Source organism: Temnothorax longispinosus, chromosome 8 (assembly GCF_030848805.1).
Source record: "Temnothorax longispinosus isolate EJ_2023e chromosome 8, Tlon_JGU_v1, whole genome shotgun sequence".
Taxonomy (NCBI): domain Eukaryota; kingdom Metazoa; phylum Arthropoda; class Insecta; order Hymenoptera; family Formicidae; genus Temnothorax; species Temnothorax longispinosus.
The window spans coordinates 3,704,242-3,726,032 of NC_092365.1; the positions used below are offsets into that span (position 1 = coordinate 3,704,242).

The 21,791-nt window shown below is 40.8% G+C and overlaps 1 protein-coding gene and 1 long non-coding RNA gene across 14 annotated transcripts in view; one reads left to right on the top strand and one right to left on the bottom strand.

Annotated features, from left to right (window-relative positions):
• LOC139818097 (uncharacterized) overlaps positions 1 to 4,226 on the top strand; it is a 66,522-nt gene extending 62,296 nt beyond the window's left edge. Inside the window, exon 3 of the long non-coding RNA XR_011733379.1 lies at positions 4,212 to 4,226. This is a non-coding gene — a long non-coding RNA (uncharacterized lncRNA). The remainder of the gene's footprint in view (positions 1 to 4,211) is intronic.
• LOC139818089 (uncharacterized) overlaps positions 1 to 21,791 on the bottom strand; it is a 151,146-nt gene that overhangs the window by 124,932 nt on the left and 4,423 nt on the right. For 4 of the 13 annotated variants that reach the window (XM_071786565.1, XM_071786562.1, XM_071786553.1 and 1 more), the window contains exon 1: positions 14,737 to 15,075. The exons of 7 other annotated variants lie outside the window; for them this stretch is intronic. In XM_071786565.1, coding sequence (XP_071642666.1) covers positions 14,737 to 14,779 — 43 coding nt within the window. In that variant the 5' untranslated portion in view covers positions 14,780 to 15,075. Of the gene's footprint in view, positions 1 to 14,736; positions 15,076 to 15,523; positions 16,029 to 21,791 lie in introns of those variants that run through there. 2 more of the 13 variants (XM_071786547.1, XM_071786546.1) reach the window with 2 other exon arrangements.

A 21,791-nucleotide genomic window follows, 5' to 3' on the forward strand; every position in this document is an offset into this window, starting at 1 on the left:
TGTCGCGTTCAAGATGCAGAACAAATCACTCCGGAAGAGGACTTTTGCATCTTGATATGTCGGACGCAGCCTAGTACTCGCACTCGGTGACAGAGAACACGGATTTCTCTTTTCCACAGTTAATGATCCCCACGTTAACAAGTGGATAGCGCGAACCTCGACAAATTGACATTCACGCATATTATGAAGTCGATTTTATCGGTCTCTAAATGTCTATGAGTGCATTAAAATACAAGTGCGCGCCGACTATATAAACATTAAAATATAAATCCGTAATATATAGACTGGAATGAATTTGAATCTATGAATTCAAATTAAAACGCATGGATAGAAAAATTGTGAGTTTGAACTTTTCTCAAATTACTTTCATAAGCATTACTTTGTAAGCTTTCATACTGTACGGCTTCTTCTCATTTGGATTAGCTAATGAACCTTTAAAAGATTTATTAAACGCAAGTTATTTAAGGAACTATCTGTTGAGGAAGCTCGCGTGTTGCAGAAGCTTAAGGCTTCTTTAATCTTTTGGTACTTTACCTGTGCGAAAGAACAGTTATATTTCTCGCACGTACGCCTGGAAATAGGTAGACGATGGGCTCTGGCGTAAAAGCGAGAACTGCACACGTGGTTCGTACCAGGTTGCTGTACCGACTCTCGAAGCGGATATTGGGAACGAACATCGCGGAAGAGCATAACGCGTCGCGCACGTCAGACTAGCTATTTTCGCTTGGCTTAGACTTTCCAGAACACCCAGCGGCTCGTCGTAGCTGCATTCCGTTTGCTGCTCTTTTAATACCTTTCTTTGGACAATGCCGCACCATCATTGCAAAAAGTACAAATATCCATACAATGTTTAGTTCAACGATAATATTTCTATTTATAAAAATATTAAATGCAAATACCAATGTACGATTTTACGTAATAAAGTTTTTCATCAATATTTTCTGTAACAACTCGTCCATATTGAAACAAATTCCTAAATATTTACGATTAAATTAATAAAAATAAGATTTTCGCACATCACTTATTCTATTTCTTCCTTTGCGCGAATAACATGTTATTAAATATAAATTTTCAGCATAAGCTTCAGGCGTTGTTAAAATTTTATTTAAAGGAACATCGTAATCACCTGAACTTTTTTTATGTGATATAAATTCAGCAGAATTAAACGGTACTTTTAGTTCAAAATTGGTTTTATTCAAGAGCGATGCTGAAGTAGACGTTCCAAGGTTCCAAAGTAAGGGGGCAAGTTCAAGGCGAGTAACGGAAACGGAAATATACGTTGGTGAGCGTTAGGAAAGGCGAGAAACCGGCACGGGATCGCGAAAGGAGGAGCAAGAGAATCAAGCGCATTTTGCTGCACGATATTACGACTGTAATACTGTAGTTAGTCGAGCATAATTGCAAGTTTAGTGTCGATCAATAATGGTAAACGGGTTTGTGTGTTCCGGCACGAGATGGACGGAGAGTTCAATGATATCTGAATTCAGATTGAGACCGTGAAAGTTGTTAGAACAAAATGTATAGAAAATTCATATAACTGATATAAAAATGTCAAGGAGTAAACACATGTTCTGTCTCACTTTTGCCAAAATCGATGGACGAAAATAACATAAAGGACTAGTTTAAGTTTAGAATACAAGTTATTATCGATTATCTGTGTGTGTGAAAGAGAGAGAGAAAAGTATTAAAAAACAATTGGCAGATTTATCTTCGAAAGATTGCATTGACGGCTTCGAATTGTGTAAAAAGCAGCATGCTCCCGCTCCATACGATGTATTGGCCTACGAAGCTGCATCTCACAATCTTTTAATATTAGCCGAGAGAGGCGATAACCATACATTACACTCACGGATATGCGTTTCGAAAAGGTCACGCAAAGCAGGAGGTTCCATTTAAGCGTCGAACTGCGAATTCCACACGTCTCGATATTAATTCGCCGATCGTTTTAAATACCAAAGGACGGACGACGTCGAGATTAAATTTGCGTCTCGCCTTCGCAGAAAATTTCAAGAATTTATGAAGCTTAAATCAAACTCAAATAAAAGAGTGAAGAAACCAATCAAATTTTTTAATAAAACAAAATCGACTTCAAATTAATCTAGAAATATGCAGTTGTCAAACTAATAATAGATTTTGTTATTCTAATACTTCCGTAGTTAATAAATTTTACACCCAACAACAATCTAGGATTCATTATAACTTATATTATAATATGCTTACAAGCCGATATTAAAGCTGGTAGTAAAAACGTGCGACACGCAACAATTGTCAATTAGGACCGGCAGACGCACGCGAGGCATAAATAGCAACGAAAATTGCAGCATGCGAAAGAGAACGGCATCGAGGTGCATCAACATAACGGCAGACAGATATATGTTTCCTAATGGACTCGTTTGTGCAAGAAAGTTATGGTATGTCGCAGCGCGATGCGGCGAGGTGGCGGTGAATTGTTTCGAGCTGCCGCTCGTAAAAACTGGCGACGAAGACCGATAATCATCACCGTTAGTGTCGGAATTCCCCGCGAGTTTGTAAATGAGTCGTTTCCACGTCCCCGTAGGGTTAACGTACGCCCAAGTTCCATCGATCCTAGCGAACAAACCGACACCTGCGAGCACGAAGCCGACATACGATTGAACGTATATGTCCCTTGATAGCCGGCGAATCGAGCGAGGAAAATCAATAATTATGCTAGGGGCTGTTCAGTAAAATTAATACGAAGCAGGTGACCTCGACAGGAATTTTCGCATCCTTGCGCGAAACGCAAGGCGGAAATAAACATACCTTTGGCGTGGAAAATGGATAATTAGGTGCAACACGTCCGGTGAACTTGTCGAGAAAAATACGCCAGCCCGCGTCTATCTCGGGGGGTTTTTTTTTGAATCGCGATAGGTGTGGTGGCGAGTGTGGAGAATGGATAATTATACGACAATACGTTCGCGAAAAAATAAGAAGAGAGATATCTCAGCTTTGAATCGATATAAAAAAAACAATCAACTCAGAAAAGAGAAACCTCACTTTCATCGAGCAGGTTTTTTTTTAATCGTGTACGGAGATATTAGCAGTGACAGACATCCGTTAAGCGTGTTAAATCGATAATCATGGCGCACAAAATGTGCCCATTATAATCGACACAATATAATACACCTTATTAATATTTTACAGACAGGTCTAATGACGGCGCGTGCGCCAGATTAAATTTCACGTTATTCAAGCCTCATACAAACGCTTTCCGTCGTAATTAATCCGTAAAAGCACGCGCAGTAATCGGAGATGTTTAAGCGTAGCGAATCGGTAACTCGGAAACGTAATAGCGAAATTCCGGATTGTTCGCCAGGCAATGTATTAATCCTATCAGGCCTTTGGACGCGATATTATTTATGTTTTACGGTACTCGAGGTCGCGTCGAATAACTTCTACATTATTACTCCGTTTCGCGAAATAAAACACAGTCCAAGCGGTATGCGCAACTTAGCGGTTTCGCTCCCTGACTGTCGTTCGGATGAATGCAACTTAGGCGTTGCTTAAACGCGAATTATCACTCATTAGAAACCGCGATTCACCGCAGCGACGGGAATATTTCAATGTCACCTCGCTTCTCCATTATCGCACGTAATGAAAATAACCGTAAAGCGCGTGAAACTGCACAAGTGTATACTTTGTATCGCGCAATACCCTCATCTCAATCTTCGCGGGATCAAGTAACGCGAGAGCTTTAGAAGTCCGTGCGAGTTCAGTTGGGCCGAATGACGGTGTGATAAAATATGTGAGACGACCGATCGCGGAAACGCGAAGATTGAGTATACAGTTTCGGAGACAATATAAAGGCTGATGCGTGCGAAGTAATAACGGTGCAAGATTAATGTCGCCTCGTATAGATCATATCGAAACAGGATTGCCGTCGGGATGCTCGCGCCTCCTCCAGCTGTCTCGCATATATCTTCCGAAATAACATTCAAACAGCTTCATATAGGTACGCTCTTTGCGAAAGCATTATAGACGGAAAACCTTTCTGAGAATAGGACTTGATTTTTCCCAACAGATTTCCACATTTTAAATATTTTTATACTTTGTATTTTTATTCCTAAAAAATCAGAACTAATTTGATGAGTTATAAAAAGGATATCCCGTAAGACTAATAAGAATCTCGTTTTAACTTTGATTTATATGTTCTTGATGACAATAATCTCGAACACGTTAAAATTATTTTGCAGGAAACAGGATAAAACCACGATTTGGACCAGCTAGACCTGGCGGAAGCGACAGGTTCACGAGAGGTCTTTACCTTAACCTTGAAGAGCACCGATCGTCCTAGCAAAAGTGAACCAGACAAAAGACGAGGTGCTAACAACGTGAATAGTTCACCCAGTTCCACGGTGAATAATATGTACGCGGTTTCCGAGCTTATGTAAGCCCGAACGTTTCCTTGCGGACACGTCCATCAGGCATCGGCACTGATCTCACCGTCATTTTATCCGCTCATCTGATACCGAGACACGTCGGTGCATAATAATATCAGGCTCGGAATCACATTCCACGCATACAGTATGTCGAATCCTGTTATTATTTGACTTCAGTTGGAAATGCTGTAACAACTTGGGATCAAATTTTCTAACAAATAAAATTATTTTTGTCTCAAGATTACATTAAAATATACATTCTCTTTTTATATCTAAAATTATGACAAATAACATTTTATTTCTTATCTCTCTTAGAATAAATGCAGCCTCAATATTTTAAACTCAATATTTTAAAGATGAATCCTTTCTATGTAACTATATCTGGTACTTATTCATTATTACTTATCCGTTAATAAAATTAATTGCGCGATAAGAGAAAAATTTGCGAGGTGATCTAATTTCTAACGGACATTAATCACGAGGATGATTCACGGGTCAGTTGGCGCGATCTCTATTAAAGTGGTCTCCATTAGAACGATCGTGCAAATAGTCGTCACACTTTCTGAGCACACGTCTTTCGCGCCGTATGCAGTTTGCGTACGTTTTATTTCCAAAAACTTGAGCTTTACCGTATAATTAGTCGTGCGAATTGAACGTACGCTCTGCCGCAATTAAGAGACCACCCGCAAACCGGACAAACAAGTCAAAGGGAACTCAATCGTACCTATGTAGCGCAATAATTAATGATGCGGACCAGGTCGGAATATATTACCCGGTTCGTGCAAATATTTCACGAAAAATTCGTAATTTTTACCGGTTTGCTGCGTAAGCCATGCATCTGTATCAAACTCGAAAGTATGACGAATTATTTTAGGGACAGTAAAAAAAAAAAGGAATAAATATTATTTGATGTCAACAAAATTTTCTTCCACACTTTCACGATCTTGTATCTTGAAAAAATCACTAACAATCGTTAACCTTCTATCATAAATCTCGAGTTTTTCTACGATGCTTATACAAAGATTGGAGGTCAACAACTACGACGATTTATTTGACGAAAATCTTCCCCGTGTGACGAGCGAAACCATTTCGCGTTCCTATTGTTTCACGCGATATTATCAATCGCCGAGAGCACGTGTTCGCGCTAATGACGACCGAGACGAGTAAGAAGGAACGACGCATCGCGCCTTTCCGTATAGCAAACTGCGTTTCGACTTGCATCTTTTCTCACTATTGTATGTATCTTCCCACGAAATGCAAGTGCAACCACGCTGAACACGACGGTGCGACGCGGCATTATCTTCTACGTGTCCGAATGACACCTTTACGTCAGATCTTTACTTTTATGTTACGCAATCGATAGTGTTATCTCTCGTTGGAAATTTTTCCAACGTCCATATTCGTGAAGAATCTTAACGTTGAATCGAATCTTCGCGACGTAAGGTCAACGACATCTCCTACAAAAGAGTCTTGAAAAATCGGTCTCGAAAACGCTGTTTCGGCACATCCTCTTTCTATTAATTGATCTCGCTCGAACACGCAACGGTCAATTTTCGCAATTCGCGGCGAGGTATAGAGGCCAGAAGTATACCGCGAAGGCAGTCACACCCAACTGACTAAAGTGACGTTAAGTGGGTCTTCGCATTTAACATCATTGGCCTCCGCACGTCAAGCGCGTTGGCCGCGCCGGATAACTTGTTCGTTTCAGCCGCACCGTGCAGGCTTACTTATGTCTGTCGTGTTTATGTAATCGCGTAACGAGACGTGGGCGAGAACGTCTATTTCGTTCTTCCTCATTTGCGTTTCTGGGACGATACGCGAATCTGGAAGAATCTACCGGGCAACTAAAAGAAAAAAAAATTTTATAGAGAAATTGTGACAGAAATTGTATGCAAGCAACAAATTAGTAAATATCAACAATTTTTGAGAAAAAATTTGGATACAAGTCAATGCTAGAAATCGAATTTATTTGAATATTTTATATTTAAAATGGACCTCATAAATTATAAATTGGATCTGCTATTTGCTGCGAACTTTTCATATGTATATCTTATTGTTAGTAGCAAAACTTTAAATAAAAATTCTATTGAACTCTAAAGTTAAACTCAGGTGTTTTAAGGCTTTATCTGCAGTTATCGCTGCTCACCGAGTTTTTTATCTTAATACTGATGGACAATGGGTTACGAAGCGAACAATCGTGCGGCTTGACAAAAGTCGACGGGGAAAACGAGCGTGGCGAACAATCCGCGCTCGTGTACAAAACGTTCCGAACGATTACCTCATTTGTCGGCGTTTGATTCGCTATGACGATTGCACAAGGGTCCAGCGCGAGAAGAAAATGTCAAGGCGAGATGGGAGGTACGTGGGTGGTTTTCGAATAAAAGAAGACCCGGCGATTTCGTAAACGAAGAGGATTCCTTTGCCACGACATGCGCCGAGCGTTTGTCAACATCCTTCTCGAGAAGCAGAACGCACTTCCTTTGTCGTTTGAACTTTATTTCCAATCAAAGTAAATATATATAGTAAAACATTCCTTTTAGAAAGTAAAAAAAGCGGATATTGCTTATTATAAAATTCTCTCGAATAACTCCTAGTCAGAAAGATATAAAGAAACATCTTTCTACTTATATACGAAATGTGATTTCTTTAACTTTTCACAAAATTAGCTACGTGATATAACTACGCTGCGATATAACTATATGAGCGCGTTCCATATTGACAAATGTGTATCCTTTGGAATTATCTCGCTACAATTAGAGTTACAACCGACGATTTATCTTCGACCAGCATCTCGACCAGAAACGAATTACCGCGAACACATTCCACGATCGTTTATCACGCCGCTAAGAAATCTGTCGACCAAGCCTATGTGTATCAGTTTCCATTCGAGCGTCCGCGTCGGGCTGCTGTACGCGAAATCCACTTTCCTGAAATTATGCCGCGCCCAATACGGAAATGAAACCGTGTTATCTATCCATCGTTCGATAAAAATATCAATCTATTACGAAAAGGGAACGGAACCAAGAATATTTTCGAATTTTTTCGAAGACTGCTAAATACGGAATTGCTTCCAATATATAAAGATCCACGACCGTCCATTATATATCCAGATGCTATATTATTTTCGTCGTTTTTAATTTTTAAATACTAGATTTAAACCTCTTGGATGATTGTAACACAAAACATCAAATTTTAAAATAGACTGTGTAAAATTAAATAAAACTTCATAAATTAATAAAATTTACATCTCGTAGATTCACAATCAACATGAACACGTAAATTAGAGCAACGCGAACTAAGAATACACGTTCGTGAGCAAGTAATATCTCAAGTAAAGATTTTATAATCAACTTTATAATCAACTTCTATATTTAAAGCTCGATCGAGAGCAATTTAATTTGCAATCGTTTGCAACTGAGAAGCTATTCTCCTCTTAACATTGAAATTAACGGCATTATTCTTAATTCAGTGCCTGGTAATCGAGAGAAAAAATACATATAGAATAGCATTAGAATACCGCGCGGCCGCGAGAGCGATTAAAAAGTACGCGAGTCAACGAACGAACTTGGAATGCAATTAAAGGAAATTTAACGAGCTTCTTATCGTTATCCAGGCTTGCCGTTCAGAAAATTAGTCGGACACGCTCAAGGAAGCTCATCGTTTCCGCGCGAGGGCTTAATCTCTTCCTACCACGAAATCGAAGAATTCGCCACGGCGATCTCGCCGTTCTCTCCTTTCATTCGTATAACCGTTCTGCTCGCGTTTGTACATGCCGAATGCCATTGAATTTATGAATAACGCGCGAGATGGTGGTCATTAAGAGATTAAACGTTTGACTCGCGGATACTAGCAAGAAACGACGGCGTTTACGCACAGAATCTGGGGTAAGCAAAAACGCGCAGGAACTCGCCATTAATATCGCAACGCTATATACTATAACATTTAATAATGCTATCACATATATTATTAAGTGAAAGAGATAATCTTTGATGCGCGCGCAAAGACACGTGCAAAAAACGGCCACGAGTTTCCTTCCGTTAACCATGTAAACCGAACACGCTAGCGCGTGCGGCCTCGCGCCGCTGAATTATGCACCGTTGAATTATGAATGGCACGGGATAATGGAAATAATTAACGGTGTCCGATTCGCGGATGCTAATGAAGCCGGCGAGATGGTTTGCTGCCCGCATTAATGCGCGTCTCGCCGTGTCAGGAATTTCTCGGCCGCGCCACGCCGCGCGAGAGGGACGCACCTCGTAACAAAAGTCCGCGTCTTCCGCAATTATCGCCGGCCCTATCCGCGTGCCTTATTGCCGCGATGCCAATTCGCACGCCCGCGCCGTCGAGAGCGGTTCGGGGCTAACACATACGACGGGAAAGATGAATTTCGATTTCACCCAGGTCGACGGCGTGATTCCGGGATCGCGAGGGCGGGCAAACGAAATTAGCGGTATCAAGAATAACTGTTATTATATTTTCTATAAGATACCCGCGTGTACTAATAGCGCGCTTTCGCGAAGATTCCACATTTGATATCATACTTATGAAGTGACGGAGAAAATGTGGATATTATATGCTGCCAAATTATTTCTTTAAATAAGTTAATCAGTTCCAACCTGTTGGTAAGCTAACTAATAGTTAAATCATATCTTTGTCTAATGTAAAGGATAAACAAAGACATATATGTATATGATTTAATTATTAGTTAGTTTACCAACAGGTTGGAACAGAACCAGCCCTAAGTTCAATTATTAGGTCGTATATAAAAATATAGAATCACAGAAAAGACGTCGAAATATTGTTCGATATTATTTGCTGTCAGAACTTCTCATTTAAAAGAATAAAATCGAGCGGAAGAATCTCTCTCATCCCTTTCGCCGCCTAACTCTTTTTAACGAATATAATTAACTGTGATACAAACGTGTGTTTGTACAACAATCTATCATTTTATTTTTTTTCCTCCGCTTAAGCGAGGCGATGAATAAGGAGAAGCATTCGCACTCGCAAGACACGTTTGCGCTGTATCTATGGGTGGCCCTAATGATATTCAGCTTGCTTTCTCCTCTAAATCGTGTGAAAAGTAGCATGCATGCGTGGAAAATTAACGCAGCAGGATAGCTCGAGCAGATCCGCGAGGAAAGATACGCGGATTTGTGGCGACACGAACGATTCGTGCGTATGGGCGCGTATATAAATCCGCCCGCGAGAAACGATTTCGCCTCGCGATAGCGAGCGCTTTCCGCAGGACCGTTCCCCTGGCACGGATTCCTCGATCCGGCGATCGAGAAACGCAATGCACCTTCGTCTCGACCCACCTATCGTGGGAATCTATCACGTGGATCGAACCTGCCTCTTGCTGACCCGCAACGCATACACCGCTAATCCGCGTGTCGGAGGCCTGAATGCGAGAGAGCCTAAGCGGGTATGCCCGTCGCCGCTACTTTTTAACCCCGCTTCTCGCCGCCGCATGCTTCTTACACCGATGAATCAGACATCTATTCATTGAGCATTGAATGCTAAATAACTCAGCGTAAAAATAGACACGCGTGGTTGCTGCAACTATGCAATTTGCATTTTTCCCCGCAACGCGTTTCAGCGGCATGCATGCACTTGTTTGGAGCCTACTTTGAATTTTTTTTCTTATTTCGAATAATAGTTACATCGACGATGATCATATTGACGTTCACTCTTCCGACGATAATAATTAAGTTGTGAGAAGAATCGGCGATAAATCTCGTTGAACGTTCGATTTTGTACGGATCTTCCATATAGAAACGTGTCAAATTCTTATATTACGATTCTCTATCTATACATTACGATTCTCTATCGCAATTCTCTCGACGTTATCTTAATCGCTCGAACCGGTCGCATATCAAGAGAGTTTCGCTTTAATTAATTCGCATAACTCGCGCAGGTCGTTCAATCGACGTGTTAATTAATCGAAACTACCGCGCTGTTTCTGCAAGTATTACGATAGAAAGCAATGTTATAGTTACAAAAAACCATAAACTCACATAACAATGACGAATGAAAGTGTGGTACTCTGCCTCGAAAATATCACTTGCATCGACTTACCTGAAACAGAAAAAAATATACATTAATTTAAATACTGCGCAAATATTGCAAAAACGTTTCCTAATAATTTCCATGTTATTACACGTGTTTTTTCTCCTCCCTTTTAAGTTTTTTGACCTTAAGGTTAATTAACAACGATTATTGCAGGAAGCGTATGCTAGTAGCGAAAGGTCGCCGCGAAAACTCCCGCGATTAATGCCTTCGCTGCAAATTGATGGTCGGTGAGATATCGATCTGTGATATCTGCGCGCGGCCTCGCCGCACGGCGGAAGATAAATTCCGAAGTTCACCACAAAGCCGACGATTATCGCGACTCTTCGTTCCTCCTACTTCGTTATGCGCGCTATAATATATCGCGTGAGCACGCAAGCTGCTGCTAAGCAGAATTCGCGGCGCGGTCTCGCGCGCTCGCTCGCGGAACTTCGTTTCATGCTAGGCTTCGCCGGTAGATCCGCGGGTAGAGATAGAAGAAAACATTCAAGCTCCCCGGCAAGTCGTCTCGCTGTATACCCTACATTTTGCATCCGTCATGAATACTCAGCATTTAACGGTTATGTTACACTCATTACGCTGAAAAATCGCGCTAAATGCGGCACGCTTTTAGACTCGTGCTTCGCGCTCGGCGGCTTCCGCGAACATCTTCCTCTCGAGACATTAATAAATCAAAGCGACTGGGGAATGCCTTTCCACCAGCACGGACGTATTATTAAAACTTGAAATGGAATAAAGATTCTCTGAAAGGGGCTCGATGATTATAAAATGAATGGGATTCCCGTTCTTTTCAAATATTTCAAATTTAAAAAGAATTCTATTTGGATTCTTTCATGGATATTTCAAGCACGTTAATTATTGCCGTGCCAGTCGCGGGAGTAGAAAGTCCTGATGTAACTTAGGCGACTATCGACGAGAGGAAGACTTAAATGCTTCAATTCAACCTTTTGCCCCATGACCGGGAACACGAAATACCACAGCAATATCCATGCGTAGCTTCTCCGAAGTGTTTTAATCATCAGCAAGTAATGTTTCCACTCCGCATTACGCAAAAAATCAAGATTTTCAAGAAGAATATGTGCATTTCGCGACGTGCTCGTACAAGAACATTGGCAAAAGTAATTTAAATATGAAATATTTTAATGTATTATTATGCCATAATAATTTTATCGTAGTTAAATATAAGATATTAATAATAATGATGCCAATATCAGTTATTACTATTGCAATTTCCAATTGCAATTTACGCGAACATAATTGGACCGTTTTGCGACTTATCGCTGTATTTTTAGCACATAAACGGCTTCATTGTAACTGGCAAAAGACAAATAATAACATATAAATAGCGAATTATTTTTTTAATTATAACGAATGTTGAAAGGAAAAGTCAGCTGTGCTTTTCCCAATAGCCTGTGAAAAGCAACCGAAAACAATGGCAGTAATCGCGCGAACACGGGTGTGCACAATGCAAATGCACTACAGATCTCCCCTTTCGTACACGTGGCCGGAAAGAGAAAGGAGCGAGAACAAGCATTATTGTTCGCATTCAGCCTATATATCAAATGCATATTGACCTAGGCCATGGATTATGCCTTTGCGTTGGCACGACGTTCGACTCGTGACAAAACAAAATGTATATTATAATTTCGTTCATGTTTCACATAGCGATAAAAAATTAACACAAATAATCAAGAAACATTCTATTACAAACAATAAATAATACTTTTACAAAACTTGATTACAAAATTTGTTTGTACCGGAATTCGTCTACCTATTTTAAGATAAAAATGCAATATTTTACATGATTATTTTTCAATTTTATGTTTTTTATATTTCATATCTATACATCTTATATAAACATATAAGTATACAATAAAATATGAAGTTAATTATCTGAATATTATTAAAAAGCATTGATTTCTTTGTCGTAAAATTCTCATTTCTATTTATTTCGAGATTTATTTAAATTTCTCACGTAGATGCGTGAGACTCTTCTAGCGCCGAGATTTGGGAAACACAATCTTTCGTTGAGGAAACTACTGATAAGCGGTCTGAACAATGTTCCATTGTGAAAAGCGTGAAGTTAGGTAATCTACGAGGACTAGCGTTTTCCAATTTACTCTATACGCCCAATATAATTAAGAATCCCTGTGGCTAATCACCGACATCGCCGAGAATAGCGCACGCTTAATTAGAAGACGTTGGCCGGGATGATATTTCGCGTTGCGGCTTTCTCACTATAAATACACCGTAATGCGGTCAGTGCCAGGTTTGTTAATCACGGAAAGAGCAAAAATGTGACATTAATCTGAATATTGTTACGGTAAATTTAAGGAACAATACATGTAACTCCGATATGAAATCTTCAATATAAAAACGATTGTCCTATTTATCAAATAAATAAATTGCCTTTTCTGGAAACAAAATGCATCCTTGACATCCGGGTGCAATTAACACGCGCCTCTTTACAAGATCATTTCCGAGCCGAGATTTTCCATTAGCTGCGACGTGATCTCTTCACCGCGCCAATTTTTTTGCGCCGCGGAATATACGAATACTTTGTACTATCGCGGAAGAATCGCGCGCTCGCGCGGGGATTTTAAACGAACTGGTTCGTGCCGCAGGCGAGACGCCACAAGACGTAAGGGGTTAATGACGCGATTCGACGGGTGATGATGCCGGACAAGCTGATTGCGGAATTCGCCGCGACGAATTTCAATCCACCGTGCCTTCGGTCCGGCGTGAGGCGGGGTCTTGCAGGGGCATCAGGCCGGCGGAATGCCATTAAGCCGGTTCCATCTCGAGTACCACGGGAGAGTCGTCTCTCTCTTTCTCTCTCTCCCGCAGTTTTTCAGCCGTCGAGCGATTACGTATCGCGCAACACGATCGAGTTCTCTCGAACGATCGATGGTGGAGGACTTTCAACCGCGCGCGAACGCATAGCACTCTAGCCGGCCTCTCCGCAGACTTTAGTGTACTTTTCGACGAACGCGCGCGACGCCGTACGTGTGTGTATGTGTGTACCTTGCAATTATGGCACTCGACTGCAAATAAAGCAACCTGCCTCGCGCTAGACTGGGCAAACGTGCTCCGAATGGTAAAATTATCGCGGAAATTACAATCCTACGCTCCGGAATCGTGGAACTGCTACGTATAGATGATTAGATGATAAATGAATGAGGGGGATATTATACCATGATCTTACGAAACTTGAATCGTACTTGAACCATTATTCTAAAATTTTCTCTGTACACGTGCGATTAATTTAATAATGATTCCTACCTAGGTATATAAACCTAATTCTCATGGGTAATTATAGTAAAATAATTATAAGATATATAGAGCACAAGATTAATTTATAGTTTCGTGATAAAACTACGGCTAAAGGATATCATAATCGACGATTAAAACTTTCCGTGAAGAATAATTAATTTTACTAAAGAGATTATTTGTACATCGAGACTAACGAGAGTGCGTTTCGATCCGCACTGTTTTATCTATAGGTATTCACATAAACGATTATATTCTATCTCGATCATTAGTTGAGGATTATGGGCGATAAATTTAAATTTTTGACGTTTCTTATACATTTCATCAATATTAACATCTCGCCGAGCGGAAGTAATAATCGATTACAGTATTAAGGCCGATCTATTTTATCCAACGTTTTCATCCAGGCTCGTTACAGCCTTACAGCGTAATACACTCGTTCGTAATTATAGGTCGTTCGCTCGAGTTTGTTTAGCGGTGTGCAATTCATTAGAACAAATCTCTCGCTTCCTTCGCGTGGCCGAGATAAATTGCATCTCTACGCGTGCTGTATCGTATACCACTCATTATTATCAACATGTGTACGCGAAATATCATTGCGCAATAATTATGCGACTCGACTTAACACCATGTGTGCTAATCGCGTAACTGCCGACTCCTTCTTGGTTATAAATCTGAACGTGGTTTGTTTCGTGCGAGTGAACAAGACGTTTTTAAATAAGAAATTTTAAAAACTTAGGAGGAGATTACATGATTTATGTGATTGTACGATTATATGACTTATATAAGCATATATGTAATAAATATGTAATAAATGTGATAAAAATCTCTACAAGATACAGAAAAGTAATTGGACCTTAAGGTTTAAGCACGTGAGCAATTCTAGTTGTATAATAAATGTGATAAAAATCTCTACAAGATACAGAAAAGTAATTGGACCTTAAGGTTTAAGCACGTGAGCAATTCTAGTATCTTCTTGTTATAATTGACCAATCAGACATACCTAGATCAGACTGTCCATATTTTGCGACCATTGCGACTACCATTCTGAGTTGTTACTCGTTTCGGTGTCGTTCACACTGACCACCGGAAACAACGGGTGTGTTCAAGGTTTTCACGGGGGGGAGAATCACGAGATCGAGGAATCCCGAAATTATTCGATCGTGAACAACCGAGAAAGGTGAGCGGAACGAGATGCGATTCCGAGTGTTACGAACCCTCGGTATACGCGGTGAATCACCAATTTAGGACACTGACTAGGCACGTACTTCGTTAACGGAGAGATCGAGAGCAATTTATGTCGTCGTGTTAGGACTGATTTCACGTAAGCCTCACACTGAACCTGCAAACGAGAGTTTATGCTCTGCTTTATATTTGACGATACATAAAATGTGAAAAAAAATATCGACAAAATTAGTGAGATATCGAAATGTTTTACTATATGATAATAGTATTAATTGACGCAAAGAAATATATGAAGAAGAGAACTGAAGTGCGACGTATGTTTTCGATCGGAGCAAATGGCGAAGAATTTCAAATGAGATTTACGTACTGTAAAATTCTGAATAAATTTATGTGAATAGAGTTATGTAAATAGAACACGCGACATACATAGAATCACGTTTCACTTTATAGCAGTTTGCAAATTCACGAAGTGACGCATGGATAATCACTTTATGCGGTGATGTAATGGAGTTTGACAAGTAGGCAACATTGAAATGCAACGCGGACGTGATTCACTGATCATTGAAATTCATTCTCTCCGTGTCTTCTATTTAGCATCAATTTACTTTCTATTCGAAAACTTCTTCGCCACAGGCTTCGTTTAATTCTTATTTCCGCGACGTATATTTTGGACCGGATTTTCTACAGCACGCACTATTCCACTGTAACAACACTATCGAACTTTTCATTCCCTCGGCAGTGTGAACGGCAGAGATATGAATTTTCGCGCGAGATTGCCCAGTGCCTCGCTGAGGAAAGAATCGAGAGACCGAAGCACCGAAACGCGGGGGAAAGGTCGAGATTTCTAAGACTTAGGAAAGTCTCTACGGAGGGACCGACAATCGCGGGATTCTCTTTTCTCGTCAAACGAAAACACCGCGCACTGACCTCGGCGAATCACACGATCGACTGTGATTGCTTGTGCACGCGCGCTCGCGAAGGTCGGGGAGAACTACGGAACCTCGTTCGCGCGTCCTTGACTTTCGCGCGGAAGACGCATAGCACCAACTGGCTTGTCTGGCTGGCTCGTGCGCGCTCGAATCCAGGATCGGGACACGGACGAGATTCGCTCTACGGCTGCGTGAAGCCGAGTGTGCGGCCTCCGCGATGAATCAAGCCCCCCGTTTCATCCCGAGTCGACGTACCGCGACCCCCTCCCACCCCCCTCCCCCTGCCGCCTCCCGTCTCTTCCGTTGCATCTCTTTTTCTGCCCTGGCGAAAAATAACGTAACGAATGACGGTCGTCGCGACGGCCTCCTAGGAAGAAGACGTTAGAAACGTCGGGAATTCTATTTTCAGATATGGTTGCGAACGATGCAACAGATTGGTCGCGATCATATTAGAATTCATATCATCTCGAAATGCATATGATCAAACGCTTTTAGACACGCTTCGCTTGACGGAGATGTCGAAATTATTATGCCACACGCTCCAGCATTCAACGCGATTTATAGTAAAACGATCTTGGAGAACTATAGTACTTGAAAATAGTCGGGAGAACCCGGAGCATTAGAGAGAACTTCGCGGAATATTAAAGCGAATCGATTTATGCTAATTCTTGAGGAAATGCAGCGCGCTCAAACTCGCACGCGCCTGATGTTCAGAAGGCATGCAGTAAATAATGTTGTCGAAGTGGCGGAGAAAGACAAGGAAGAAGCGAGGAACGCGCTATACTTCATCCATTTGGTTAAACATTTTCTTTTTTAGCTGCAAGTTCGAAACGACGTGTGACGGCATTAAATAGGCAACATGCCAACGACTGAGTTAAGCAGCGCGTCAAGAGTGCACGCGAGATCCATGTTAATCCTGGATGAATCTTAACCCCTTCGTTGGCAGAGAGAATTCGACAAAAAGTGCCAAAAATGGCAGGAAAATTTTTTATCCTAAAAATTTGTACCCTGTGGTTTTTGAGGGCCCCTGATTACGAATCTGAATTTAAAATTCGAAAATTCAAAATGGCAAATTTCATCCCAATTAAGTAATTTTTTGCATTTTCATCCGCCATTTTGGATCCGCCATTTTGAATTTGCAAATTTTGAATTCAGATTCGTAATCAGCGACCCCAAAAACCCCCGTGTAAGACTTGGATGCCAAATCGAAGCAAGTTATAGGAAAAAAAGGTTGACGCACTTTTGCGTCAATGCCACACAGGGCACGGAAAAATTTGACGCACTTTTGCGTCAATGCCAACGAAGGGGTTAATCCTATCTTTACGGTGTAACACCTAGTCAAATCACTTGGAAATATACTTTGACGTAAAAAGCTAAATGAGTCAATTCAGTAGAAACACACGAGCATGCCTCAAATAAATCATCAAGAATTTATTCATGTTCTTCCAAACTTTGTCGAATTGAAAATAAATAATTTTTCATGAACTAAAATCCAGAAACAATAATGAGACTTATTCCTTATTCCCTAACTCTTTATGAATTTTAATTTTACACTTAATTTTAATATTGCAAGCCTATAATTTATTTAAAATACTTAACGTTAATTAAATTTCTATTACAAAAAAATTAACGTTAAATTAACTCGAAAAATTCATGGAAGAACAATTTTATCTTCGCCGCTGGTGACTATACTTCATCGAACAATTAGTCACTCGTTTATCCATCTATCTCGATGCGAGCTAACAGAAGGCGTGCTTTTGCCACGCGACGTGATTGCGATAAAGAAAGGAATGACCCGTGCCATACGTCCCCGTGCCGGAAAGAGTAAAAAATTCGCCGTGGCGCGCTGCGCGGATAATTAGCATGCTCGCGAACATAAGTCACGATTTCATATTGCACGAGCGTGCCACATGCCGCGCGAACGAACGATGCACGGAGAGCACAACTTTCACGGAGAGCGGCCACGGGCAGAATTGCCTGGCGATGCGGACAACAAATGACCGATGGTGCGCCCTGACACGTGTATAGAAATCGGATGAACGGGGGCTGGTCGATCGAACCGATGTTCGTCATGCGATCGCGCGTTGCGTTTAGCGCACGGACGTGCGGAAACGTGACTGCGAGACAAGGTTTCTTCGCGTTAGCGCTGGCAGGAGAGAGACTTTCCTTCCAGCCGATTTCTAAGTCGGATGTATAAATATAAATACATAGACGGCAGCGATGCTAGAGATCGTTCTCAATTTGCATAACGATGCGGCGCGACACTTTTCGACAATTTTCAAGCAAACACGGAAATCTGATATCCATTTTTACCAATGTAGACTAACTTTATAATCTCGATTTAACTTAACTTTTTCTAATTCTCAAAACTGGAAAAAGATAAAAAGTAAGTTGAACCGAGATTAAAGTTAATCTGCATTGATAGAAATGGACATGAAAGAGACTATTACTATCGCGACAGATTTTGGCAGGAATTTTCTGACGAATATCGGATGAATATATGTATAAACGTCAATCTGTTCAAACGCGATATGTATTGAAAAAAAATTGCGTGTTATATTTATATCATTAATTGTTTTCGATATTGCTGTTTGCACGATTCGGAGTTTTGTTCGTTGCGCAATGCTGAAATATAAGATTATCCAATATCGGAGGCAGACGGTATAAAGACAAAAGATATAAACGTAAAAAAAAAAACGTATGCTAACGATAATGTACACGGTACCTTCGTGCTATTCTAGATAGTAGTTTCATTTCGCAAAGAGGTTCAATAAACCAACTCAATGACACTGGCGATAATGACAAAATGAAAAATCCTACGAAAAAGATACGGTTATCACGTGACGGGACGTCACTCGGAACAGGTTATCGTGAGACAATGAAGAAGTCGGAAAGCAATGTCCTGAAAAAAAAGGAGAAAAAAGAGTATAAGTTCTCTCAACAAATAAAATATTTAATAAAAGTATAAGGATTATTATTATGAAACGCGACAGGCAAAAGTTAAAACTCGGAATATATCGAGGAATATATAAATAAAAATATAGATGAACACATGTACCATGTACACTGTGTAATTTGCGATATTATTTACTTATTATGCATGTTATTAATTTATTAACAAAATAAAAACAGGTTTTAAAGCACGAGGGTAAAAAAATATTTCAAGTTTGTCTAAATGGATTACCTACAATTATCTCATGGAAGGAGCAATCTGAAATCTAAAGAGATTCTCTTTTAAAAGAGGGGGAAAGGAGAAAGAGACAGAAAATTGTACAAACTGCGCGTAGTGCGAGTATGTAAATATGGGAGCAAGATCGCGGATTGTTAATTCGGTGCAGATGAAGCTCTATCCAGACCAAACAAACGAGCGTGAATAAACACGAATGAATAAGTTTGATTCAATGAGTGCGAACGGCGTGTCGCGAGTGCTTCCCGTAAGCAAGTTGTTCATTCGTGATTCGTATGTTTACTCGCGCTTGCTTGGTCCGAATCCGGTTTAAGGAGCTTTCGAGCCCACCGACAAACGTTAAAATAAGAAAATCGGGGTACAAGCATTGATTGATCGATCAGTCTTGTGCTTAATTACACCGACAAGCGAAGTTGAGGCGGAATCTTCATTCGATCGTTTACTCGTTCTCTTCTGTTCGGTTGGTCAACGCTCGAGGAGAGCGAAAAGCATCTCTCTCTCTCTCTCTTGCGGTGAGAAGCGTCGACCGAAAACTACCATCCGGCTGGCGCGATTACGTAACGGTGTTAAAATAATTAGTGCGTATTACGTAGCGTTGCGCTGCGCGCGGTCGTAATTGGTGAGCGCTGCATGTCGGCAGGCGAGAATCCGGCCACGTTACGAACCCACGGTATAAGTACGTCGCGTCGCGATGAAACGGATGGACTTTGAACGTACAAGACAAATTTTCTCGTCGCGCCTTCTCGCGAGCTTGCTACTTCGATCCGATCGCGGATCTGCTCTCGTTTAATAAAATGATAAAATAAATTTCAACTTATTCCAGTGGCGCGATAAAAATAATTTATAATAAGACAAGACGAGCAAAACCACACAAAGGTGTATCGAATCTTACGAGAAAGCTACTTCATTAAATAAATTATTACTCGATCCATTATCTATTGTTGCTCAGACAGTTACAAACTGTCCGATATAATATCTTTAGAGATAAGGTAGAACGACGGGAGTAATGAAGATAAAAAAAAGAACAAATCTCCGCGGCTGGAGATTTTCGTGACGCGATTAGCGTCACCGACAAAGTCGCGCTGTAGAAAATTTATACATTATATCTGCATATCCAAGGCAACGAGATTCGAGGAGTAGTGAGTCATCATGTGTAATATCGATCCGCCTACATTGAGCAATCCGCGTGCGAGAGCATATACTCTAAAGTTCGCGGGTCTGCTCTATCGGATACGACGAGGACGACGAGGACGACGAGGACGACGAGACACGAAACGGACGATTCGTTAAAGCGACACCACGAGCCACTTCCCGCTGCCGATTCGACTGGTAGTCGGCGAACGTCGGGCCAATTTAAAACGTTCCACATCGTTTCCTGTTTATTACGCCCCTAATGTCAGCGCGATCAATGGTTACGTGACCCTGACGAGGGCGGAATATCACGCGAAATCGCGCTCGTTAGTTATGAATTAGCCTAATGTACCCCTCCGTTCCAAAAATTAGGTGGATAGGGTGTCATTAGTATTTCCCTGGCAATAAGAGAATCGCGCGAGAGCCGTTGCCTGCGCACGCATATGTACGCGATACCTTATATGTATGTATGTATTACACGATACCTTCGAGTCTCTTGAATGAAGCAATGTACAATGTTGAAATGACGTTCCAAGCTTGCTACGAGAAATAGAGTTATTTTGGCATCGTTTAAAGCCGAGTATCAATCTCTCCTCCATCTAAATGAAGTTGAATACCCGAGAATATACGTGGCATGCACGAGATTACGAAAGGCACGAGAATGGAGCCGATACTCTCATACTTTGGCTGCTCTTGCGTGTATATACGTGATCATTATTAAAAATCGCTTTTTTTTTTAAATACGCGACATGGGAATTCGACATTGAAGGATTAACGTTGGAGACGCGCGATGGAATTATCAAAGCCAACAATAAACGGACGGATTTTGAAACGCGGCTTCGGAGACGGAAGCGAGCAACAATGTCGTCCCATTACCGAGAGAAGGCAGTCATACGGGTGTTACGAGAATAAATAACTGCAACCTACTTAAGCGCCTTCGTTACACGCCGCTACTCCGTATGCCAAAGAACTATCAATCTGAAACACAGGCGCGTATACGCGTGCTCCGTGTACGAGTGATCGAATCGACAGCCTTGCACTCGTCTCGACGAAAGAGATGAAGTCAGCTACTCGGTATAATGAACTGTGGAGGCTTGAGGAAATCAAAGTTCGTCGTCACGAATCGTTTTACCGAGATAATTTTCCTTTCATTTCATTTGTATTATACTGTATCACGCTGTATTATATTGTACCATTTGTATTATGTATTCCAATAGTCACAACATACTTTACAACAATCCGTGTAAAGCGACAAGCTGGTCTTGGAATAATTTAAAAAAAATTCCATTGTTTCTGATTGTCGAAATCTTATAATTACGTTACAAATTTTGTAATTATATGTACACTACATTGTCAACGTTATCCTCTCGTGTACCATCTCATCTTTCTGAACAAAGATTAATCGACGTATTTGAAATAAATGTAGGACACGGAGATAAAACAACAATAATTTAAAAAAACGTTAACGTTAATGCTGTGAAAATAGATATTCGCAGTGATTCAAAGTAGCGGTAAAAAAGATTCTTCAAACGTTATTTTTATCCTTTTCACCCTCATGTTACGTACAAAAGTTTAACAAAGTGCGCATACTGCGCATTTCACATCTCAATGGGTTTATTAGAACTC